The 27,346-nt window shown below is 36.8% G+C and overlaps 1 protein-coding gene across 10 annotated transcripts in view; it reads right to left on the bottom strand.

Moving 5' to 3' along the window:
* Positions 1-27,346, bottom strand: part of scn8aa (sodium channel, voltage gated, type VIII, alpha subunit a) — a 60,376-nt gene that overhangs the window by 23,533 nt on the left and 9,497 nt on the right. For 3 of the 10 annotated variants that reach the window (XM_082144847.1, XM_082144852.1, XM_082144850.1), the window contains exons 3-17: positions 19,686-19,803; positions 16,175-16,265; positions 15,896-16,024; positions 13,379-13,470; positions 10,173-10,397; positions 9,708-9,771; positions 9,319-9,460; positions 7,787-7,993; positions 7,288-7,578; positions 5,991-6,296; positions 3,983-4,118; positions 3,643-3,881; positions 2,397-2,570; positions 1,102-1,458; positions 38-508 (exon numbers count right to left, since the gene is read on the bottom strand). In XM_082144847.1, coding sequence (XP_082000973.1) covers positions 38-508; positions 1,102-1,458; positions 2,397-2,570; positions 3,643-3,881; positions 3,983-4,118; positions 5,991-6,296; positions 7,288-7,578; positions 7,787-7,993; positions 9,319-9,460; positions 9,708-9,771; positions 10,173-10,397; positions 13,379-13,470; positions 15,896-16,024; positions 16,175-16,265; positions 19,686-19,803 — 3,042 coding nt within the window. Of the gene's footprint in view, positions 1-37; positions 509-1,101; positions 1,459-2,396; positions 2,571-3,642; positions 3,882-3,982; positions 4,119-5,990; positions 6,297-7,287; positions 7,579-7,786; positions 7,994-9,318; positions 9,461-9,707; positions 9,772-10,172; positions 10,398-13,084; positions 13,177-13,378; positions 13,471-15,895; positions 16,025-16,174; positions 16,266-19,685; positions 19,804-27,346 lie in introns of those variants that run through there. The other 7 variants (XM_082144851.1, XM_082144853.1, XM_082144855.1 and 4 more) reach the window with 7 other exon arrangements.

Here is a 27,346-nt window from a genome sequence, read left to right as displayed (position 1 = left end):
TGAAACCATCACAGCATCAGCTCCTTTGCATACTCACTTCTTTGCTGCCCTCTGCCTCAGACTCGCTGCTGAAATCTTCAGTGTTGAGATTCTCAAAGTCAGATTCGCCCACAGCGATAGGCACACATACCGTCAGATTGGGGTTGTGGATGAAGGACATGTGGTCATCATCAATCATGTACTTTCCCACACTACTGCCGATACCACTGGTGGTTCCATTGCCATTTTTCTGATAATCCATGTCACGACTGATGTCCACGCCCGTGTGATTGGCGATGCAGTTTAGCTTCCGGTCGTACATGTCATCTAGCGGCTTGGCCTCATCAGTGACCTTCCTCCTGAGGATGATGTTGACCAGTTCTCGAACTTTGATCTTCCCCCAGGCAATTCCCTTCTTAATGCGGATAACTGCAATCTGCAGGTTGTTCATCTCACCATCGTCATCAGAAGCTGCCAAGTTGTCTGCGCTGAACGAGCTCAGCAGCAAGGCAAGGAACAGATTCAAGACCTGATCAGCGTGAGAGAAAAGTAGTATAAAAAAAGTAGTCTCAAACTAATATTTCAGTTCAAAACCTAAAAAAAAAGAAGCTGCCTTTGGAGCAGTGTATGCATCATTTATATATTGAAGCATCTGAAATGTATTTTATATACATTTTATTTAAAAAATATAATATAAACATCGTTTATTATTTTATTTTCATAATATTAATAAAATAATATTATAATATTAAATGGATAATAAAATATAATTATATATATATATATATATATATTATATACACACACACACACACACACACACATATACAGACACAATACATATTGGGATGAAAAAAAGATTATATTAAGAACTTTTTCATGTATATAATTTCATTCCATATATTTTATATAATTAAAATAAAATACATATTTCATAATATACACATATATTATATTAGCGTGTAACACCGTAACATTCAACTCTATTGAAATGCTTGCAAATGAATAACATTTCCATGATGTTAAGTTATGGAACAGATTTTGTATGTTTATCGCCATATAAGTACAACTCAGCTTAGATTTCACAACAAAAATGCATTTTCTGCATCAAAGCACACTTACCACCAAATTCCCTATGACCATGACCATCATGAAGACAATGAGACACATGGCTTGTCCAGCCACCTCCATACAGTCCCACATGGTCTCGATCCACTCTCCACATAACACCCGGAACACAATTAGGAAAGAGTGAAAGAAGTCATTCATGTGCCAGCGGGGAAGCTCACAATCCTGAGAGATCTTACACACACAGTCCTTGTAGCTCTTCCCAAACAACTGCATGCCCACCACGGCGAAGATGAAGACGATGATGGCCAACACCAGGGTCAGGTTCCCCAAAGCTCCGACTGAGTTACCAATGATCTTTATCAGCATGTTGAGGGTGGGCCATGACTTAGCCAGCTTAAACACTCTCAGCTGTTGTAAGTGACAAAAAGGAGGATTAAAATACCATGAGCATTCAATATTTGTCTTTGAATTGTGCTGTTGAAAACAAAGAGCAAATTTACGGCACTTATTCATTATGTCTTATTCACTAACCACCCACAATCCAGTTTAACCAGACGCTGAATGCATTGAACGAATGTTGCTCTGTATTTAAATAAAATAACTGTCATTCTTTTCAGTTCAAACACACCTCCTTTCTGTGTAAATTAGACTTATTATACTCACTATCTGCCTGATGCAATTAACGTTGTTCTATTGCCGCCCGCGTAAAGAAGGTGCTCAACAGAATTTTATTTAAGAGAGATGTGTTTATACTGTTTTTATTGGGAATTGAAGTAGTAATTCATCAAATGATAATAAAATGATGGAAAAGTTATATCTGACATACTGTCTATACAGGCATACAGTGTGGGTGACCACACTTTAAGCAATTCCCCTAGGTCAATGAGTTGAGCAGGAAAGCTGCAACATCATGAAAGTAGCAAAAGATAATTTCTTCAGCGTTGTGATTTACATCCGAGTGAAATTAATTATTGAAAAATAAAAAAACAATATATATAGGACAGCGACTTGGTTCTCTACATCAGTTGTTGATTGGGTAGAGGCAGATCTGAATGCGAGCTTTAGTTAACTGTAAAAAAGGGGGCGGGGTTTAAGTCGATTAAATGGCATACATCACCAGAGAGAAGTCTGATGTTTCACTGGAAGATCGAGTTAAGAAATCTTGATTAAAAAATATATGGTCAAAAAAAAGAAACATATGCATGGATGAATCACTCGTAATAAGATGCAACTACAAAATAGGGTGAATATCCATTTCATGTCAAATAATTTGTTACCAGATTCACATAATTAACAAGCATTACATTATTAATACATTGAAATTCTGAAGCAATAAAAAGGTTTACCAATCGGAAGGATCTCAGCACAGAAAGACCTTCCACATCGGCCAAGCCCAACTCCATCAAACTCAAGCTCACAATGAAGCCATCGAATATATTCCAGCCCTCTTGGAAGTAGTAGTATGGGTCCATTGCAACCAGTTTGGCAAACATTTCGGCAGTGAAGATACCAGTAAACACCTACAAAAAAAAAAAAAAAAAAAAATTTAGGTGGACTGCTGACAAAAAGACTACTTTGAGACTTATTTAATCTAATTTTGTTAATTTCACATGCCAGACTAATTTATAAAAGCAATCTGATATCAACCAACTTATCAAAAGGCACTTTATCCATTACACACAAGCTCTTTCCTGACATTGCATGACACCTAGCAGTGCCCAATCCTGGCCTACACATTCACAATAATGTCCTGACAAATCAACACAAGACTCTGTGGCGTTCAAAGTGTCAAACAGATCATCCTGCTGTCAAGGGTGAAGGGTACAGTTAATCACCCTGCAGGCGGGCGATCTGGGGGAGGGTACAAGGTGACCTTGACTCCAGGAGGCCTGCCATGTGTCTGTACAGCCAGCGAACGTGACTCACGCTGCCGCCTGCACAGCCACGACCTGCTCCATTCCAGTACGCCCCCTGCTACCATGACAACAGAGCGAACACAGGTGTACTGAACCAGTTTAAATACTTGCATCATTATTTCACCATGTCAGCACAGCTGAAATTACATTGAGAGAGGCCTCACTATAAGAGGCATGCATATGATTTACTCCATTAAGCAGGTCACATGACTTTGGAAATAATGATTTGTGGTCAGTGTACGGCACCGCACTGACAGTGAGAATTTATGAGCCCTAACAGTTTCGCCATCACTTGGCTACGTAATATAAAAAGCAATTTGGTTCAACGATTCATGAGTGGGAAAAGATAATCTGCTCTTCTCTACCAGGTTTGAGCTCCAGAACTGTGAAACCACCACCATTTTAGAGCCGCTCATTGATTAGGCTACATGAAATATTTATGCTGGCTCTGCACCACCACACTCAGCCAATAGCTTAGCACTGTCTTTACGCCAGGCATAAAAATGGCTTTGAGTGTTCCAACAACATCTCTACAGAGACTACAAAAATATAAGCCATGGGGGAGGGGGACCATTTCACTAAGCGATGAAAGAATTCTTCATATTTTAATTTAAAGACTCTCAGGAAAAAAAGGGCGGGGGAAAGAATTTCTAGAGGGTTTATGTAGAATCCTCACCAGGTTTCCGACACTCAGAACATGCTCAAATTGCGGCGTCATAGGGTAATGCTCCATGGCCATAAAAAGAGTATTCAGCACAATACAAATGGTGATAGCCAAGTCCACAAAAGGGTCCATCACAATCAGGTTCACAATCTCTTTAATCCTCATCCAAACGGGGCCACACTCCCAGATAAGAAATGTGTTGGCGAATTTGTACCAGCATGGTGGACAATTCCTCTGAGACTCTTCCAGTTCTGGAAGTAAAGAATACAATTATGGTAACCATGATAACCATGAAATTCCTTCTGTTTAAAAAAAAGCAAGACATTCCTTAGGTTACAAGATGTGAACATACCCTCAACCAATGTGTTGGTTAACGCACTCATCACACTGTTGGCTCGTTCCTTGCGCCCGAAAGATGTGTTAAGCTGCTCTATGGAAGCCATTAGAGAGCCTGAGAGTTTCTTCTTGATTTCAAGATCAGAATTTGGCTGTCAGGAGGAAAACAATGAGGGTAAACAGACCCATCACAACATTATAGTGCAGCTAGTGGCTAGAAGAAACATCTTCATCACAGAGCTAGTTAGAGAAAGGTTTGCTAAGAAAAGAGTAATATTTTTGACAATTGACACATTTTGTCCAAAGGAACCATTTTCATTTGAATGCATTAAAGCGGAAACATGCTGGACTCTCACAGGAGAGAAGGTAGGGCGGAGATACATTTGTCATTAGTGTTTGTACGAAACATAAGCACGTTATTAACATGCTACATATTATCAAATTGCTCAAATATTAAACATCAGGACATATTTGCAATCTTTTGGGCATTTGAAATAGTCAAGTATATGTTTTATAAACTGGGCTTAAAATATCCAGAATGCTGGAAAGGCTATGAATTAGTAACTTATTCAAGTTCATCACATTATAAATCAGCCATTGTCCTCCGCTCTCTTCCTTCCCTCATCTGAAGCCCCTGCATCTCCATCTTTTAGGAGATCCAGACAGCATGCATCTGCATGCATTCAGACAAAGAATTCAAGAGAGGAAAAGAATAAACATCATGATCCATTAACCTCATGAAGCATTGAAGATCTAAAGGTAAACCAGAGCTCTTTAAGATTCATTAAGCTAGCAGACTACCATGCTAACTACAATACTTCAGTATAGATGCAACAGTACTGATCATCAAAAAAATTATAATGAAGAAACACTATAGAAAAATTATATACAACACAAAAAAAAGGAAAGAAAACTATGTAGATGAAGAGAAAATATGAAAAGAGAATTGAAGGCTGGAGGGTGTAAGCGGTGGAATCATTTCATGGTTAATTCACCTTACCAAAATATAATTACAAAGGACAATAAATGACATGTACGTTAAAAAGAACACATTAAAAAATTAAAATGAAATGAGAGTGGGAGTGAATGTGTAATAAGATGATGATATGAATGAGATTCCCCAAGAAATGAACATGACTACTAAAACGTTTATTACCATTATAAAGTTTGGGCTCAGTAACATTTTTAAAATAAATTAATAATATAAATCAGCAAGGATGGATTCAGTTTATCAAAAGGGACAGTAAAGACAATAATGTTACAAAAGATTTCTATTTCAAATAAATGCATTAGTGTCCGGCAGTGTTGTGTAAACACAGCGCAGCGCTTCCGGGTTCTACATCAGAACGCAGGCTCAGTATTGGCCGGCTCCTGCGTCAGCATCACACGCATACGTCATGGTGCTCATGTGAACAGCGTCAGAGACTGACACAGAAGAGAAGAAATTGTTGACTAAAGTCATTATTTTCTTTTTTTTCAGTCTCTTCATAACATTAAGGTTGAACCACTGAGTAAATGATGACAGAAATAAAAAATTTGGCTGAACTAACCCTTTAAGTTTTGCCATCACAGGGATAAATTACATTTTTAAATATATTAAAATAAATAAGTTATTTTAGATTGTAATAAATAAACTAAATTAAATAAACAGTTACATTGTAATTGCTGTAATATTACTGTTTTACTGTAGTTTTGATCAGCCTTTCAAAAACAATAAAAAAATCTTACCAACCCAAAACTTTTTAACAGTAGTGTATGAAACACCTGAATCTTAGCATTCATACAATGAGGTCGATCTATAGTTAGCAGCTTGTTCACTAATTTCAAACTAGCATTAAAGGGCAGCATATCACACAGGCTTTGAGGGCAGTCCTCAACTGAAAGAGAGCTTATTTTAGAGCAAAGTCAAAATAACCATTACACAAATGCATCAGAAAGAGAAAGAGCCAAACAGAGAGAGAGAGCCAAGGTTTAGAGATAGATGATGCCCATGCCTAGACTGATCTACTCTTAGACTTCCTTACGCTGTCATCAGTGGCTGCCTTATCTATTATCACCTCAGGCAGTAGGCGTCCGCCAGGCCCCGGCCCGATGAGAGAGACCACTCCATTGCAATCCACAGTGCTGTTGCGCTTGCCGTAGTAACCCGTGTAGCTGTTGCGACGTTGCGGGCTTAAGAATGAATCGCGCCTCTCGTCGTACTCCTCAACCGTGCTGTGCTCATCATCTGCAAACTCGTTCTCTGAGCCTCCGTCCTTACAGCGGCTGAAGATGCTGCTCTTACTGTTGCGTCTTGAAGGGAATGGTGAGCCTGGGATGCTGAGAAGAGACTAGAGGCAAGGAAAACAGAGAAAACAGAAAAAATTGTAAAATGTTGACTTGGTAACACTTCATTTTACAGTGTTTCTGTTACACATTTTACACGTACTATAATAACAACAGTAAATTTTGCATAATTACAAGCAACTAACCCTAAACCAATACCTAATTATATATCAAGTACATGTGGTTAATTAATATTACTCAGTACTTATTTGTATAATTACAATGTAACAAGGGCACCTTAAAATAAAAAAGTGGAACTGTTGACTTCTTTGGTTTTACACACTTGCTCTCAACAGTGGAATGTTTAACATTAGACACAGACATTAGGTACTTTTTCCATTATTTTTGAAAAGCAAAATGGTACAAGATGGTGATTTCTGGCTTGTCCAACCTCTAAGGTCTTGACAGGTCTTGTCCAAAGTTAAACATTTTTATTTTTTTTAATAAAGGAATTTATTACAAAAATTCATATTTTCTTCCTATTTGAAAAAGAAAATGACACAGTAGTGGTAAATTAATTTGGTCTTTTTCTACAACATTGCAAGAAATTTTTATTTTATTTTTTATTTCTGCATTTATGAAGCTTAGCAATTAACAATAACAAAATAAGTTATTTTAAGAATAAAATGACGAAGCAAATATTTTCCTTTCATTTATGATAAATCTTTATGTAATTGTATTTCTATACATTTTATTAATAATTACCGATTTAATGTTGATTTTTTATGTAATTTTTTATATTAATTACACATCATTTATGCCATATATAAAATGATGGATGTCCAGGATACATACATTTAATAAAATGTATTAGTCATAAAATAAATAATTAGCAGCTTATATAATATTTTGTTGAACGTTATTTTTGCATGCTGTTTTCTTCACACACCATTTGTTAAAAAAAAGAACAAAATTAATTTTTAAGAGCATATTTTGTACTCTATTCATAGAAAGCCACATTAACAAAATTGACGATACACAGATGCCATTCTTTACCTGGTTCATTATAGAACTCCTACGCCCTAAACGGTTGTCAGGGAACCGGAATCTGCTCCTCCTGCTTCCATCATCCGATTCGGATTTGACAAACTTCTCACTGTCCCCTTTCTCCTTTTCCTGCTCTTTCTGCCGCCACTTCTTCTTGCGGTTGCGTCGCTCTTTGGCACTCTTGGAACTGAGTTTAGACATCTCAGATGAGCTGCAGGACAAGTTCCCTCCTCCTTCACCATCATCCTCCACCACGTCCTCAGACACAGTCCCCGCCGAAGTTGCCATAGCATTAGCCTGCTATTACAAAATGTTTCAATCATTCACTGATCTAAATTATTTTAGATTCCAACAGTCACAAAAATGCCCACAATTAAAAATCAGACTTGATCACAAGTGAATAACTAAATGCAAAACAACCATCCAATATACCAGGCAAACATTATACTAGAACACATTTGAAATTAAACAAAGAGGACCCTTATTATCGCCATTGAACCCTTATTACCTGCACGTCATCCTGATGTTTCCTCAGCGCTTCCAGCATGGCTTTAAACTCCGCCTCCTTTTGCTCCGCCTCTTCCATAGTGGCCTGGTTCTGTTCCTCATATGCCATGGCCACCACAGCCAGGATCAGATTCACAAGGTAGAACGAGCCAACAAAGATTACCAGCACAAAGAAAATCATGTAGGTCTTCCCCGCTGCTCTCAGGGTCTGTGGATGAGGGACAGATCAGAAGCATCTTAAATTCGAGAGCATTCATACATCACTATAAAAATGGTTTGTTTTTTTACACACATATACACACTGACGAATTTCTAAACATAATATCCAGGGATACATGTTGAAGAGAACTCTCTGGAAAATTCAAATGTCAGTTAATTATTCTGAGAATATTTGACCTACTTGTGCATAGAATGCAAATACACATACATAAACACATACATTCATGCATACATACTATTACACAGACTGGCTTAAGGCAGCTACTGGCACCCTGACATGCTGGTGCACAAACAGAAAGACAGATTGTTTGGAGTGAGAAAATTAAAAAGAGAAGAACAGAAATCTAACCAGTAATTTCATGGTTTTTAGCAGTACGGTTGTTTTGCCTGACAAAATAATGAGAAAATACTAAGCCTAACTTATGAGGAGTGACATTTCTTCTCATCAGCTTTAAAAGAACTGCAATTACGTGTCTTCTAGGAATAAAATGCATTCAATAGCTAAATACGGGGGTATAACATTCAGTTCATATATCTATATATATCTATATCTATCTATATCTATATCTATATATATAGAGAGAGAGAGAGAGACACCTATAACTTTCTCTTTCTGACTGGTTCCAACGACAATATGTAAATGTAAAAAGCTCCAAAGATTTTAGATTTTAATTAGTATGGGGAAGATTCCGAATGAAATAACATCAGCCTCACTACAGCCAAGATAGGTGAGTTTATCACAGATTTTAGGGAAGCTGAGATGAAAGACTGGGGTTTAGATACCTATGCTTGAAGTTATTGAAGAATGAACTAGAGCTCAGGATTTATTTAGCATTCTACTATTTAGTCTTCTAGCTGTCCATTACTGCTTCTGATCCCAGAGGGTTCAGTATGTTTGAGGACATCCAGCAGAATGAGGGCTATCGTAGCATAAATATTGTGGCTTATCCTAAACACTCCTCCATGCACGAATTAAAGGTAAGGTTAACAAAGCATATTAAACTGGATTCAGAGAAACCCATCCTCGTAATTGATAATCGAATATTGTTTCCTGTTGTTTACAAATGTAGTAACAAGTGTAAAAGGCATGAGAATAACTCAAGCCCTGAGTTTATTTAATTTACAATGCTAAATGCAAATATTTAAATTCAACTGACTGTTTAATTGTGTAAAGTTGCAAAAGCTACATTTATTTTTGTTTTCAAAGTAGATTCTTCTATGAAGATAAAATATATAACATTTGATTTAGGAAATAATCATTTGGTTAGTAGTAAAATTAAGATATTCGGGGTGAAAAAAAGACTACGCCCTTACCAGCATGTACAAGTTCTCCCAAAAGTCCTGCGTCATGAGGCGGAAGAGAGCCAGGAAAGCCCAGCCAAAACTGTCAAAGCTGGTGTAGCCATAATTTGGATTGCGACCAGCCTTCATGCATGTGTAGCCTTCGGGACAGCGCCTGAGGCAAAAAAGTGCACACAACCCATAATGACCATTCTATGGATTAGCATACAACGTTTGTCTCAGTGAATTACTTCTGCTATTCTTGATGTTATTTAAACATATGAATGCACAAAGGCATCTGCCTCCAACTGCAGCTTCTTCGTGTTTTGTCTTTTTTAATAAAGAAGTGTAGTTTATGTTTTCTAAATGTCTATGTTGTATGATTTAAAGTTTTGGAACCATGTTTGGAACCAAACACTCACCCTGAATCAGAGCTGTTTCCACATAGAAGACCATCCAACTGGTCTGGCAGGAAGTAGAAATTATCTAATGACAAACAGAGATGTAGAATCAATTAACTAAACCATTTCGTATTTTTGATCAAGACAATAAAATCTTGGCCAATACTGTTAAGGCAGAAAAGAGATAAATGGCTGAAATTCAAATTATATACAGTACTACTTTTTTTATAAATAAAAAAATGAAAACACTAAAAACTAAAAACAATCGTTTTAAATGCTAAAAGTGAACACAGGCATCCCAACAGTATAATGCACATGGATATTCATTTTTGTGATTTGCCAAAAAATAAAATAAATTTAGCAGAGTTATTAAATTATCAGTGTTGGATGACTGTAAAAGTAATCTACTATTGGCTGAAACCAATACACTGTGCATCCCAAACCATTTTTTGTAATTTGTGTGTGACAAACTAAACAGAAGCTCACTCTCATTCATGATGTAGGCGTCCCAGTTGAATGCATTGCTGCCATTGGTATCGGGGAACATGTCTGTGATGTTAATGGGCCAGATGACACACTTTTGCCGCAGATTTCCCATGAAGAGCTGCAGACCAATGAGGGCGAAGACACTGAGGCAGAACACGGTGAGGATCATCACATCTGACAGCTTCTTCACAGACTGGATCAAAGCGCCAACAATGGTCTTCAGACCTATGAGATATTGAATATGCACACACATACACGCACAAATATGCACACACACACACACACACACACACACACACACACAAAGGCACAGACAGTTGCATGTGTGCTCAAATCCCAGAAGTGTATGAAAGGAGTCTTCAAGGCATGATGAGAGGAATTCACTTCTTTTTTTTTATTTCTTTTTTTTAAATGTGAGGCCATGTTGATGTTTCTGGTTTGAAGACACTCCGTCTTATATACACAGATACTTGTCTTATCTGTGGTTCTCAACTGGTGGTTTGCAGGTATGTTCTGATTGCATGGAACAATGCTACATTTTTAACCCTATAGAAAATTATGTAATACATTTCTTAATTTATTGAATACTTTAAAAAAAAAAAAAGAATAAAAAAAAAAAGAATAAATGGCCAGAAAGCACAGACCATTGTCAGAATTTAAGTATTATAGGACAATAGAATATTTTAGTTAGAATTTTTTAGGGCCTTTTCCAGCCATGCAATTATTCCCCCAGTATCAGCACTGGAACCGTAATACACCTACACATATACAGTATTGTTGTTGATATCGAAAGCTAAACATCCAATTAAATTTAAACATCATTCTGTCATTTTGTAGAAATTAGCCAATTAAGACAGATGACAACATATACATAATGCTTGGCATGCTTTCATCATAAACAGAGTTTTGGCCTAATGTGTTTTGTGTGATAAATTGCTGACTGCCAACAGTATGAAATCAATTTGATCTGATTGTAAATGTAAAATCTGGCTCCAGAAGCAAAATCAGTTGAGAACCACTGATCCGGATGCTTAAGGATGCACTTCCGCATAAATTAAAATATTTGTAATTGTTCATAATTTATTTTTCTATTTTAAATCATGCCTTGAATCCTTATTTTAATTGATTATGACAACATATAAATAACAGCATCACAAAATACATTTTAAGTTTCTTTACACAGATACTTGCTTAGGAGCCATCCCATCATTTGGTCTATTCAAAAGAATTATTTACTATTCTTCTTAAACTTGGTTTTAATAAATGCCTACAGAAGATAATATATTATTTCAGGGCATGCAAAATCAATCCTGAGACTTTTTTTTGAATTATGGCATTTCAAAAAAGAAGTTTCAAGGTTCAAGGGAGGGCTCCCAGAAAGAGAAAAACCTGACATCCATTTGTCTATTAATACTTCAGCACAACCAGAGGGCAATGACATAGGGAGAATAAAGCAGGCAGGGACTAAGGGGGTGAAGATTACATGCAGGTAATTTCAGCTCAAAGACTGAACAGAAACAAGTCCAGTGTTAAAATCTTCCAGGGCTCCACCAGACATGCTGAGCTAAACATCATGAGAACTGCACTGACTCCTCACAGATTCAAAAGGACTGCTCTATCTTCAAGACAGTAGAATCTCAAACGTAATGCTGAAGTTTAGTATTGATATGCTACAATCCTCTTGCCCATAAACCCCGTCAAAACTAAAAATCTCCCAGGGCTCAGAGATTTGATAAGTAGGATTAGGCCTTACTGAAAAAAAACATGGAAATGACAAATATGACTTGCAGTAAAACCAAGTCAGCTAAATAAATCAACAATCTGTTTATTTCACTGAAAAAGACTGCATATGATGCTAATGTGTCAAGACGTTAAGCTAAAGGTCTGGCATTTTTGCAAGGCCACTGAAGGAAAAAAAATTCACTCCTCTGAAACAGACAAAGAAGAAAAAAATAATCTCCCTTGACCATCTGCACTATGCTTCTTTTTTCACTTCCAGGTGCAATTTGTGAGTTTCATACAAAATAAAGGAAAAAAAGTGAACAAAAATGAATATTAAAAAAATAAATAAATAAAAGGCAGCCAAGCACTTAGTAGGCTAATACTATAAAAGCAAGTGACTTCCAAAGCATCATGCAGCATAAAATATGTCCACAAACTAGGCTTGGCAGTCTTCATAAATAAGTAACAAGTATGTTCTTTGGGAACTCACTGAGAGCCATTCAATTTTCATCTTGGGGAACAAAACATAGCTTGTTAAAAATATCTATTCTAGTGCTCTGAGGCCAGGGGCTAGTTTGAAAGTTCTATTTGTATCCTGATACATTAAACAGCTAAATTAATGCATTCATACCTTTGCAGTTTGATTTTTTGGAGGCTACTGGTCCAACTCTGTTTTAGACAGTGTACCCCTAGGTTCTCTTTTAGACTGAAACATCACTTTATCTAAAGTCTTTACTGTTAAATCTGCAATAAAATAGAGCCTTATGTAACTCAGAGATCTGGTTTAGTGTTTAGCAACATCTTAACAACAAACCTACAAGTAATATAGTGGCTTGAGTTCAACCCTGTTCAGGGTTTGTTCACATATATGTTTAATGCCTACATAAAAGAGGTTACAGAGGTTTGCTCACTAAAGCTCTCTAAATCGCTCTAATCTGCTCTGGGATAAAAAGGCTGTCGAAAACCAAAGGACTCTGGAGATTGATAGTAGACTGCAAAGCCTATCAAAAATGTATAAGTACCATTTTTGATGATTTTGGAGATAGTAAAAAAAGCAAATTAAATGGTCTTCTCCAAATTAATTTCCGCTAAAAAATAATGAGAGAGAAGTCCAACAAAAAAGATTTCAAATCGAATAGTAATAGGGGGTCAAACTGAAAGTTAACCTCAGCGTCAAAACTGCATCTCACCTGGAATGACAGAGATAGTTTTCAATGCTCGGAGAACCCTGAATGTTCTCAGCGCAGATACATTCCCCAGGTCCACAAACTCTGTTACATATCTGAAATAAGGGAGGATCACACACAGACACCAATGACAACCACAAACACACCAAGAACACCACCACGCCAACGAACCACCAGGAGGTACGTCACTCACAGAGCCTGTCCACTACAGGGGGAAAGGAAGGAAAAGAAAACCAAAATACACACACGTACACCTAACACCGACCCGACCCCTCCCGCTCTCACACACTCTCTTACCTGGGATTACAGAAATAGTTTTCAATGCCCTCAGAACTCTGAACGTGCGCAGAGCTGAGACATTGCCTAGGTTTACAAACTCTGTTATATACCTGCAATGATCAGATCAAAGTTACATGGAGACATGGTCATGAGTCATGACTTAGTACTTGATGACTTCCATATGCAGACTAAGATGATCTGTTTCTTAATAGCTTTTAGAGGTGGGGGAAAAAAAGTGTAGTCACAATTCAAAATAGAAATGCTGAAAATTTGTATTTATAATTTTATTTAAATAGATGAAGAATTTTAAAAAGTTTGTATTATTATTATTATGTTAAATAATACAATGAATTAGAAAATTTGGTGGAAAGTAAACATACTATGGCAATAGTAGATTACATTAGCAATGTCTTTCAGATAGAACACGGAATAACTTATAACTATAATAATAAGTAGTAGTAATAATAATAATAATGAAAAATATTACGTCATATAGTAAAAAATTTAGTTTTTCCTTCTTCAGTCTAAAAGAAAAAGAGAAAGACATTGCAATGCATTGTAGATATTTGGTGTAACAACACAAACCTGATCTGTTTCCCACCCCTAATAGCTTTCATAAACAATTATGCTCATATGGTAATATTATTATAGGATATACAATATATCTCAGATGAATTTGTCTGGTATTTGTATAAAAAAAAAAATACAATGAGATCCCATATAAACAGATCAAATGAAAATGGAGAATGAGAACTAGGAAGGCAGAAAGAGTCAGTGAGTGAGAAAATGTTCTCTGCGTGGGTTGCTGGTAGGGGTGGGCCATATACCGGTAGAAATTTGTCAACCGCTAGAGATTTTGGACTATTGTTTCTATCGCGGTTACGCTCACGTGACGTTGCCATTCTGCGCCATCACAAAAGCTTATAATTTGAATATGTTTTTAAGCCTTACTACAATTTATGTAGTAGCCTTTTTCTATAGGCCTATCTAGTGCTTGAAGTTTTTCAGGCAGGTCTATTTCAGTTTTGTCTTTGTTCTATCGTAGTTTTTTGTCTGATTTCTTGTAATGCGTTTCTTTGTTCCTTATCACTGACTGTTTAATTGTCTTCAGTGATCTTGAGAGTTTGTTTTACTTGTTAATTAGGCTAGTATTTTGTGATAACTGTATTGTGATGTATATCGTTATCATGAAATAAAAGTACTCATATTGTGATATCAGATGTTGGTCATTTCGCCCACCCCTAGCTGCTGGGAGTCATGTTGATGGTGAATGGTTCTAATCACTGATCTTTTGGAACATCTGAACAATGAAAATTCTCAGAAAGGAAGAATAGAGTGAGTTTTCTGGATTCCCTGCAAGAACCAGGTATAATCACAGCACAGCAGAGGGATGAGGACAAGGACAAATGCAGAGCAGTGAACTTGACAATAAGCAGAGTTGCCACATCCATAAAGATGCTACCTAAAACGTTCATATGGTTAGAGAGAGAATATAACACTGAAAATGTGTTGTCTGTGTCCCCCACATACAGTAAGAACTCAATTTACAAACAGCTTATTAATCATTCTTTTCATCATCCATCATAAAAAATTATTATTATTATTATTTGCTATTAACCGAATGATAGCTAAAAAAAAATCAGACATGGTTCATAGTTACAAAATTACATTCTGTAACTAAACTGACAGTTGTTCTCAATTATATCATTCATATGTTTAAAGAATCATATGAAAGCATATCCTAGAATCAGGATATTGTAATAGAATTCAAAAAAGGGGACACTTATAGTGGATTCCAAAAGTCTGAGACCACATTGAAATTTAAAAAGAGTAAATTGTTTAATAGAAAAAGTAAATCATTTTCACTAGTGATCTTAAGCTGGGTGCACACTGTACAATTTATAATAGTCCTTTACGATTGTCAGACTGTACGAAAATGAACCCCGCTGTAAGCCATGTCACACTGTGTGGGATCTCAGTTGTCTTTAATGTCAGACTGTATGACAGTCAAGATTCGTTAAAAAAACGGACACAAGCAAGACCCGTCCAGAGTTTTACATCATCAATCCGTGACACATTCAGTGACGCATGATGGATTGAAATGGTGGCTAGCAAAAAAAAAAACTATCTCTAGCTTTCATTTTGATCATGATTTGTCTATAAAAGAAATAGGGAAATAAACGAAGATGATGTGTGTGGAGCAGGTGGTGGTTTGTTGATGTCGCACTAATTGCATCATCAGGTTCTGCGCTCCTATTGGTTTTTGATTTGACGGTTGTTGTAGGAGACGCCACACTGCAGGACTGTGCCTCAAAACTTCTGACAGTGGCAGAATTTCATCTGAGGTAAAATTTTATCGCAATGGTCATTATTCGGCTGTCTGTGAACATATCAAATTAGTGATAAAATACTAAAGATTTTGGCCTAGGATCAGAGGAATATTTTAGAATTCGCAAAAAAATTCCCAAAATCATAGTGCGCACCCAGCTTTAGAGTTTTAAGTGTGATAAGATGTAAAAGTGACCGAATACTTACGCCATTGAGATGACCATGAAATCCAGCCAGTTCCATGGATCTCTAAGGAATGTGAAGCCATCTATACAGAATCCACGGGCAATGATTTTTGTAAGCGATTCAAATGTATAAATTCCAGTGAAGGTATACCTGAGGGAAAAAGCAGGAGGTGGGGATACATTTTTAAATGAAGTAACTGGAACTAAATTATGTACAACCAAGCTGTCTATTTATGATTTTTTTTGTTGTTGTTGTGAATAACTTGTTTTGAGGCATGCTGTGGTTAGGATCAATACTTACTCTACTTGTTTGGACCACTCGGGAGGATTACTAAAGGTCATGAACACACAGTTGGTCAAAATCGTACACATAATGAACATGCTGAATACTGTGGGTATCAGTTAAGGAAATTCTGAGACGTCACAGAATAAAAAAAAAAACTCATTTTACTTTGTAAATATAAACATCAGGACATTCATCAAAAACAGATTGCCAAAACAGACAGAAAAATTTGAATTTTGGCTAGTTGTAAAGCACTGCTAGGGCTTAATAATTATATTGAAATATTTTTTTGCCTTATGACATTATTTTATATGTATTTATAAACATTATATAAGAAGTACAGCCATAGCCAAAAGTACTGGCAGTGACATAAATGTTGTGCTTCGCAAAGTTTACTGCTTCAGTTGTTGTGGTGTTGGTTCACATTGTTTCTAGATTATTGTGCAGGAATGATCAGATGTATTTTAAATAATTGCAAAGAGCTCCATTCAAAAAAAGAAATCACAGTTTTTTGGCCCTGGCACAAAATGACCAGCTAACATGATTTCACTAATGATATCATCAGCACATGAGAAAGTGTAACCGAGTACAAGTCAGTTTCATTCTGATTGGATTTTAAGAGCAAGACTGCTATAAGAGGGAAGGAGTGCTTCCAATCATTGTGTTCTCATGTTAGCAATGGTTTCCTCTAAAGAAGGATGTGCAGCCATCATTGCTTTGCATCAAAATGGCCTCACATGCAAGGAAATTGTTGCAAAGAATATTGGACCTGAAAGAACCATTCACCGGATCATCAAGAATTTCAAGGGGTGAGGGTCAACTGCACTGAAGGCGGCTTCAGGACGTCCCAGAGTGTCCAACAAGAGCCAGAACAGTCTCCTACTGAGGAATCAGCTTCGGAATCATGCCACCATTAGTGTAGCGCTAGCTCAATAGTGGCAGTATGGTTGTAATACATCATGGTATGTAATACATCATGGTATGACCACGTACGATTATCATACAGTATTGTGCACAATTTGCTAATCTCCAGTATTGGGGGAAAAAATAAAATGGAGAATCTCACCTGCGCATAAGTTACTTCTTTCCACTTGACTGCTTGATTGATTGACTGATAGATGGATGGATGAATAAATCCAAAGTAGAGCTGTACAATAAATCAAATCGTGTCATGGGAAAGCGCAAAAAGACTGCTATAAAAATATATAATCTGCTTGTTCTGTGTGTCTCTTTCTGAATGAGCTCCGCCGTTCCCTCTATACTCAAGTACGTGTGACGCTCATGGTGTTTTCAGTGTCTGCCGTCTCACAATATGAGGACGTGAACAGCTTCTCTGAGAACGCTTAAAGAGCATTTTATCATTTTATTTCAGAAAACCCATTGTCAAAATAAAAGTTTGGTTTAACTTGTTGAAATTATGATATAAATATATAACTAGACATGTATAATAGAACTGTATAATAGAAAGTACTTCTCCAAACAAACAAAAAACCCCCGCAATTTCTTTAAACATTATTTAAGGAATTTCATTTTTTGTCCATGTTTTAATTTAGTAAATCTCTGTGGTGCAGCACTTAGCCAAAATATAATCCATTATCAATCATTACATTTAATTGATTAGACATGTTTTTTTATTATTGAAATTTTAATAAACTAAACAAATGGTTTCAAGTTTGTAATAATAAAGCATTATGTTATAATAGCATTGTTATAATAAAAACTGTAATGGTCATTTTAACTGATGGTAATAATAATTGATTGTTTAATACCGTATACCGTGAAATCGTGAAGCCATGATCACTGTGATTATATCGTGAAGACTTTTATCATACCATGAAAATCTCATACGTTACAACCCTAATTGGTAGGAGGTGGGTGTGAATGAATCTGCACACACAGCGAGGCGAAGACTTTTGGACAACGGCCTGGTGTCAAGAAGAGCAGCAAAAAAGCCACTTCTCTCCATGAAAAACACCAAGGTCAGACTGAAATTCTACAGGAAGAATAAGGATTGGACAGAAGAAGACTGGTGAAAAGTTATCCTCACTGATGAAGCCCCCTTCTGACTGTTTGGGACATCTAGAAAATTGATTGTCCGGAGAAGAAAAGGTGAACGCTACCATGAGTCCAGTGTTGTGCCAAAAGTGAAGAATCCTGAGACCATCCATGAGTGGGTTTGCTTTTCATCCAAGGGTATGGACTCTCTCACAATTCTGCTCAGAAACACTGCCCTGAATAAAGAATGGTATAAAAAAAACTTCCTGCAAGAGCAACTTCTCCAAATGATACAGGAGCAATTCAGCGATGATCCGTGCATTTTCCAGCATGATGGAGCATCATGTCATGAGGCAAAAGTAATAATGAAGTGGCTCTGAGATCATTAAATTGAAATTTTGGATCCTATAGAGAACCTGTGGTCAATCCTCAAAAGGCGAGTGGACAAGCTGAAGCCCACAAATTGTGATCAACTCCGAGCACTAATAAGGCAAGAATGGATCGCCATCAGTCAGGATTTGGACCAGAAGCTGATATCCAGCATGCCAGAGCGAATTGCAGAGGTTATAAAGAAGAAGGGTCATCACTGTAAATATTGACTTTGTATATATTGCATGTTTTTCCAAATCAAAGCCTTTAAACTTATGAAATGCTTATCACTGTTTTTCAGTATACACTAGAAAAATGCGGAAAAAAAAAATCTACAAATACTGAAGCAGCAAACTTTGCAAACCACAAAATTCATGTCACTGCCAATACTTTTGGCCATGGCTGTATAATCTGTTTGTCACAAAATTAACAAAGAAATATTCATGATTAGGCCTAATCATTTTCATTAATAAAGTATTCCATATAACAATAAATACACATTAGCATAATTTCAGTATTCACAATGTTGTTTAACTTTATATCACCAGCAAAAAAATGCTAATGCTAATACCATAACAGGGAGTTTTAAGCTCTTTTGTGTCATTTATATAGGCAGTTAAAACGTTTTTTTTGTTTAGACTACAACCACATTAACAATTAAATTAGTCAAAATAGTTTCCAGTGAACAGGGCAAAGTATTCGAGTTCAAATCTTTGTGGTATATGTTTGATATATGTTTAGGCGTTTCTATGTCAACACTATCAGTGTCAGGTGGTACACGTCCAAGCTCTGTAAGTTGTTTACTTTCATTATTATTGTAATGTTACGTGCTTGGAGACATGAGGTCATTTAATGCTGTCTCTCGTGGTGCTTTGCAGACTCTGCTCTGTGCGTTCATGTGTTTTGGATGAGGCGTGGCTTTTGAGAGAGCGCTCTGAAGGGAGGGTGGGATCTAATGCTTTCAAAACTAGCTTGCTATTGCTAGCCACTCCGAAATTGCCTACCCCACCTTTAACTAAAACATTAGTCTGAAATCCTTAGCGTTATTCCTGGTCATCCCATGCACCCTAGCAATAAGCAGACATATTAAATATTTGATGCAGAGAAAGACAGTGTAGACAAAGTATTTATCATATATACATTTAAACAGCTGAAAAAGGATATGAATGTATCAAAATTTTAATCGCTATTCGCCTAGCAAGATTAAAAGGGCTTATCATGTACAAGGCAGGTGTGGCACTAAAGCGGAAGATTGTTTTCCCTCTATTTAGGACTATAAATGTCTGTGGAGAAGAAAAACAGACACAGCCAGAGAGAGAGATAAGTGAGAAAAAGACAGAATAACAAAGAGAAAGAGAAACACCAGATTAGTTGCAAGCATAGAGACACATCATCACTTATTCAACTGGAATTTCAGAATTAATAATCATGTACTGAAAGTCTGCATCTAGAAGACAAGGCATCATAATGAAGACATTTTGCTTTATATACTACTAAATAATTAAAATCACATTCTTTGGCAAGTATTAAGTAAATCTGCAAGACTGCATGCAAAACATCCACATTGTACTGGAGTGCAATAAAGTAAAAAAAAATATTACTTAATGTTTATACAACAGTTAGCTCAAGTTCTCGAATTTGATTAGCTGAGAGTGCTGATATTTAGTTCAACACAGCATTAATATCATGGCTGCGATCTGGCCATAAGCATGAGGTGGCAGGATGCTTGAAGAAATAATTCACCCAACAATAAAAAAAAATCCCCAAAAAACAACGTACGGTTGTATTTCTGACGCTTACTGGACTGGATTATGAAGTGCAGGATGGTGCACAGAAGAGCACTGGCATCCGCCACAATTTTACTATTTAAACTGCTCATATATCAGTTGTTGTTTTTTTCTTCACGAAAACCGAATGATCCATGAACTTAGTTGTTGATACTCTTGGGTGCTTTATTAAATCACAATGTACTCCCACTGAAATCGCCAATCAGATATTCATTAAATGAATTCCCTTGCCCCCCACAATTAAAACTACAGAGCTTTGATCAGAAAACGAATATCATCTTACTAAAATAGATAAAATGCATATGGATATCAGTTGTAGAATATAAAAGTCTGCTATAATGTTATAAAAATTTCATTCAGACCCAGAAATGCTTTTTACTTTTTGGCCACATGACAACATAAATGAAAACATCTGCAGCAAATTGCATATTTCTGTTTAATTTGGGCCTCTGAATAAAATTGAGGTGTTTTTTCGTTCTCCTCGAGTATGAGTTCTATATTCTCAATATATCATACTATATGGTCCATCAAACCCTGATGTATTAAACATTAGTATATTTTGTCTTAAGGTTCAAAATGCTTGGATGAAATATTCTATATTTGGAAGAGGAGAATTTTTTTTTTATTAATGTCTGTAATAATGCCAAAGATGAACCCTAGTTGTACCCAGATATCTCACTTCTAAATGAATATGAAAAGTTTGAATTCACATGAAAATTTTTCAGAGAACTGCTTAAGAACACGAACGAGTCAGTGTAAGCTCGCCAGCCTTTCAGTAGATAACCTCACAATTGTTTAAATAAAACATGATTGGTACCATCAAAGTTTCATGGGAGGTCGCGTGCATTTGCAGAGATGGGATTCACCCCTGTACTTCTTTTTACATGCTTGAGTTTAGTTGAACACTAAGAAACCCTCTTCAGCACCACGGAGAGTGCCGAGTCTATGCAACCAATGCAGAACCATACATGTAAACTGAACATAACGTGAGTAGAAACTCCTCAGAAGAATATAGAGCACCCAGAATTATCAAAGTTCATAATTTGGGTCATTTAATTTCATTTGGTTTGGTTTGTTGGTCCACAATAATGATTAATGTTAAAGAAGGACAGCTCAGTAAATAAAACTTTGTATATGTAACTAAAGATGGAGAAGAGCTAGATCTATTTGGGTCAGACTGAATCAGGCCACCATGTAAACTACATACTGAGACCTGCTTTAAAAAAAAAAAAAAAAAAAAAATCTGCTCACTGCTCAGCAACCCCAGACTGTTTGTGAAACATTGGGGATCAACTGCATCTTCTCCCGTGTTCAAAACACGACAAAATCCATTCAAAACAGTAGCCCAAACCAGTAGTCACATATGAAACATCATGAGATGAAAAAATAATGCAGAAGTGGTCCATTTATGAACAAAAATACATTTGCCCTTTCTCAATATTCTCTGGTTATAGTACATGTACATGTGGGCTTCCTCTTTTTAATGCATGACAGGCTGCACAGCTACTGAAAATTTCATAATCCAGAATGGAGCAGAAAAAGAAAGATAAAGAGCAGGAGAAAGACAGCCCAGAGAGGAATGAGTAAGCAGTGAGAGCAAGAGAGGAAGATGGAGAACGAATGAGGAAACAAAGACATTTAAAAGCAAATCGTGAATATAAAATAAAGAGGAGAAGAAGAAGAAGAAGAAGAAGCTAAAAAATATGTAAAACTGGACCCAACCACAGACACTGAATGAAACCCCTTGGTGAAAAAAAAAAAAAAAAATACTGATGGAAAGGCACTATAAAATAGTATTGGTTCACAAGGCTAAGAAATTAAGCGATTTGTATTTCTATAACACCTTTCTAGAGCAAACGTCACAAAGTGCTTTGCATCCAAATATAAAAAGGAAATCAAAATAAGAGTGACAAACATTAAAAAAAGACAATCGGATAAAAACAGAGTAATACAGAACAAATTAGACAAAAGCAAAATAAGTGCTTTAGTTGCTTTTAAAAGCATTCATAGTGTCCACAGATCTTAAATCCAAAGGAAGAGCATCCCACAATTTGGGAGCAATAACCACAAAAAGCACAGTCATCATTAGTCTTTAGTCTAGAGAACAAGTCAAATAAAATACAATTAGTTGAGTTTAATTAATTAAATTAAATGAATAAATTGAATAAAATGTATTACAGTATTTTGCTAATATGAACGATGGATAGCTAATGCCTGATTAAAAAACCCTCCACTTTACACAGAGTTCCATATTATCACAAATATCACAAGAAATTGCTATATTTATGTGGTTAAAAATGTATATTTATGTAAATGTAAATTAATATAAATCAAACATTAACAGTGCTTGTGTTGTTGTTGTTTTTGGCAAAATAATGCTGTTAACTAGATACCACAGTATGTTCAGTTAAAAACGTTAAAAATATTATTATATTTATTATTAAAAAAAAAATTATTAGATTTATTTATTTTAATATTCCAACTAAAGCTTAAAAAAAACAACAGGGAGAGGAAAACATGGGAAAGGAGTAAGACAGAGAGAGATCATGTTACAGGGTGATGCAAAGTGAGCAGGAAAGTGTAAGTGATGTAAACAAGATCCAGATGAAGCGCAGAACAGACGTATGGCAGGACACATGGAGAGGAGAGAAGCATGGTGAAAAATGGAGAAACATAAACAACAGACAGAGATGGTGACTAATGTAAAGAGAGTGATGAGCAGAGCAGCAAATGGCGAATGAAAAGAGTGAGAAGCTTCCAGAGCTAATAATGCAGCATCTCCCACATCAATAAAAGCTGGTCACATCACAAGGCCAAACCAACAAAAATAAATTAGATGCCTGCATTAGAATAGGAGTATTTCTTGGTGTGGAGGGTGTAGATGCTGTGAACAGATGTGAGGGAGGAGTGAGACGGCCATTATACTCAAGCTGTGCATCACCCTGCCTTCCCCAGCCCCCCAACCAAGACCACTCCAAGTGCCGCGTCATCACAGGGAAAAGCAATGGTCCTACATGGCACATTTTGAAGAGTCACTCTTAAGATTTATGACCCGGTGTGGTGTTCTGCCTCTTTCTCCTTCTGTCTCCCCTTTCTCATCTTTGCACACCCTTTATTCAAGAAGGACATGCTCCTGGATCAACAACATTCCTATCAAACCATCAGAGCCCAAACCTGAAAATGAAATATGTACAAGAATGTTGGTAAAATCTGAAACATCTCAAATCAGAAAATCTGATTGATTAAAGGTGCTGTAATAGTGCAAAGCTCAGGCAAAATAATCAAATTAAAATATAGCAGCAAATTATCGGGGTCCAAGCGCTTTAAGGCCTTTATGCACATGTGTAAAAAGCTATTATGTTTCATTTCTTAAGCCTGTAACCACCTACATCAGCGATGGAAAAGACCATTTACAGCCAATAAAGGCAATTTACAATCGAAATATATGTTTTTTTTTAAAGGTTTTTAACAGTTATAGGGCCAAATATGGTCCTATCTCCATAAAAGTTTGCATGCTTGTTTAGAATCATGTGTCGCATGTGCTCATCTAATTTCGTGAATTTCTGAGATTTCGTTTAGGAGTTATAGGCTTTTGAGTATATTTTGCCATGTCCATTTTGTAAATGACCCTGTTATACAGTAGCTATCCAAAGAGTTAAGTTCAACATTTTTATGATTTTTATTGCCCTAAAAGTCTAGACTAGAGAATTGTACTGCAGTGGTTTTATTGAGGTTGAGCAAAAAACCTAGGACTAGTGCACAAAAGTAGTAAAAAAATATATAAATATTCTCAAGTATTTAAAGCGACACTGTGTAGGATTTTCTCCCATCTAGCGGTGAAATTGTTTATGACTACCCACCGAATATTACTTTCTAGCCCCTCCCATCCCGAGGGCGTTTTAACTCCTACGGTGGACGTATTATTTCAAATCTGCCGGTAGTCGCAAGTAATCTCCCCCTTGCATTCGTCACGGTGCCACTGAGTGTAAAAACGCGAAAGGCGAAGCTTGAATTTCCAGGTATGTCCCTCTTTGGCTAATGTATTTTCAAGATGGAGGCGCAACATGGCTGCCGTCATTCGAGCGGCTCGCTCGTATGTATTCTAAATGGCAGATTCTACGCTTACGAGAATACTTGATTAGTTGGTAGAAGTAATTACACATTAATGAGCACATATCATTTTGAAAGAACAAAGTGTTTTTTGCTAAGAATCAACTTAAAGGGATAGTTCACTTTGAAATTCAATTTTGGTATGATTTAGCTTACCTCAAGGGCATCCAAGACGTAGGTGTCTTTGTTTCCGCAGTAGTTTCAATTTTGATATTTTTAGGTCAAACCGTTCTTGTCTCGAAGACACGAAACGAGCGGTTTGTGTGAGAAAACGAACAGTATTTATATCGTTTTTACCTCTTGTACACAACCACGTCCAAGTGATCTGAGGGCGCGCGCGCTTCCTGGTGTGTGACGTGTGCGCGCGTTCTGGCTTAGTCTGCGCAAGCGCCAGAAAGCGCCGGAAGTGATCTCTCGTGCGTGTACGTCACTCATTGTTTACACAGAACAGAGATTGTAGGTAAGACGGCTAATAGAAATGGTACTAATTTGTTTAAACCGACGTAAAAGAAAACAATTACGTATGCTCGCGCGAACTCATCCGGGAGTGGTACCAGGAAGTGCGCGCGCCCTCAGATCACTTGGACGTGGTTGTGTACAAGATGTAAAACGATATAAATACTGTTCGTTTTCTCACACAAACCGCTCGTTTCGTGTCTTAGGCCATCAATGTGTACTTACGATGGGGAATTGTTTAATTTGGACTTCTCTGTGCATGCTCTTTGAGGTGGTGACCATAGACCTGCATTATATGACTGACAGACAAGAACGGTTTGACCTAAAAATATCAAAATTTAAACTACTGTGGAAACAAAGACACCTACATCTTGGATGCCCTTGAGGTAAGCTAAAACATACCAACATTTTATTTCAAAATGAACTATCCCTTTAAAAAATTACACAGTGTAGCTTTAATGAATGATTTGATTGACAGCAGTGGTTTTTGAGGCAAAGTTGTTCAGAATGAGGAGATCTAATAAATGATATGCATATTGTATATGTGTTTAACACTGCCTGATTACTGAGGCGTAAAACTCGTTAGCGCCACCCTGTGGCCGATTTCTTTTGAATTTCTCAAAGGCCTCTAGGGCTGTAAGTCAAACAGGCCCAGCGAGTTTCATTATGATCGGTCTCTGTTAACCTTGTCTGACAGCCGCTCGAACTTCATTGGCCAACAGCTGCCATGTTTTTGCCATGCCACTGCCTCGTAGACAATCGCGGCGCCTTGGACCGCATGCCAGTTTTCAAATTAACCGGACTGTCTGTTGTGTAGCTATAGCCGTTTTAGTGGGGATTTTTTTCTTCATTTTATAGCGCCAACAAGTGGCCAGTCGCCGCATCCTTTTTCACGTGACCTGTCCATCTCACAACTGATTTGTTTTCAACATATAACCATCTCCTTTTATTATCTGTGCTGGAGGACTCAGGCTTCATCAGCTGCTCCTGTAGCAAAGCTTCCTAAGCTAATTGCTTCTGATAGTGTCACAGGTCTGGATTTAAAAGCTGCCAGCTCCCATTTCTCAGCTGGTTTTCCACTAGGAAGAGAGCTGCCCTGAGCCTCAAGAATCAGGTTTCACTACTTCTGCAGGCTGCAAGTCAAGCCCAGCGTGTAGAAACAAAGAACAATGAGAGACAGGGAGATCTAATCAAAAAGCATACAATCAAAGAGCCATTAAATCCTTGAGAGTGCATGATAGATCGTCAATGGCATGTGCATGAAAGCATGGTCCAGAATACTTCTATATATGAAATAAGGTCTAACGTGAGCCATTGTTGCAATACAAATGTATTCAGTTTTGAGCATAATTCAGTTCCTTTAGACTGTCTGTTTCACATACGCTCCTCCATGAGGTTTTCATCAGGAGACTGAAATCTCCTTCCTGTGCATGGAGCGGGCGGTTACATAACAGTCAGTGTACACTGCATGAGAGGGAGGCAGAGGAATGAGACGGAGGGCGAAAGCAAGAGAGGGATGCAGGGTAATGCTTCAGCACATGCACACATTAATAGGCATTACCACACAAACGAGTTTGTGCATTATTTAGTAAAGTCCGGTGTGGCAGACCTTGCTGAAGTCTCACCACTGCACTTAGCACAGAGCCAAATGTGAACACAGGGCCGAGCTGTTGGGCTCCATTACAACTCAGACAGAAAAGATGACCTCATCTTCATCCCTTAGGCTACATCTCATAACAAAAATTCACTCCTGAAAATCAGTTTGAGGGCTATCTTGCATCTGATATTGCTCATTTGCAACAAAAACAAAGCACAGTTTTATGACTAGTAACATATCAAGAAACTGTGCATCCACTTAATAGTCTTAGAGCACAAAATGCTGCATTTTTATACAACATAAATTAGAAATTATATTTGAGTGAAAAGTTTAATTGAAAAATACATGAATACATTTTTAAATGTATCCAAACCAAACCAAACTATGAACTCCACAAGTTTGTACAGTAGACTATTATGATAATGTCCTTTAGCATGATTTGAAAATTATCCAAAGCATGTCTTGAGCTTCAATGGAAGCAAGAACATCTGAACGTCTGAAGGTTAATGTTCCAAAAAAAATCTATTTGAAATAAATGCCATTCTTTTTAACCTTTTTTTTTCAGGATTCCTCACAAAAATATGATATGTTTCCACATATATAAGTTTCCACAAAAATATTAACACCAAAATCAGCATATTAAAATGATTTCTGAAGGATCATGTGACACTGAAAAATGGAGTAATGGCTGCTGAAAATCCAGCTTTGCCAGTACAGGAATACATTTCATTTTAAAATATATTAGAATAGGAATAAAAACTTCAAATTGTAATAAAATGTCACAATATTACTGTTTTTGTATTGTATTTTTGATCAAATAAATGCAGCCTTGTTGAGCATTAGCCTAACCATTTCAAAATTACTGACCCCAAAACT

This window comes from Leuciscus leuciscus (genome assembly GCF_965113295.1).
Source record: "Leuciscus leuciscus genome assembly, chromosome: 18".
Lineage (NCBI taxonomy): Eukaryota > Metazoa > Chordata > Actinopteri > Cypriniformes > Leuciscidae > Leuciscus > Leuciscus leuciscus.
Note: the sequence above shows the minus strand (reverse complement) of the source record. Positions and strands in the feature narration are given on the sequence as shown.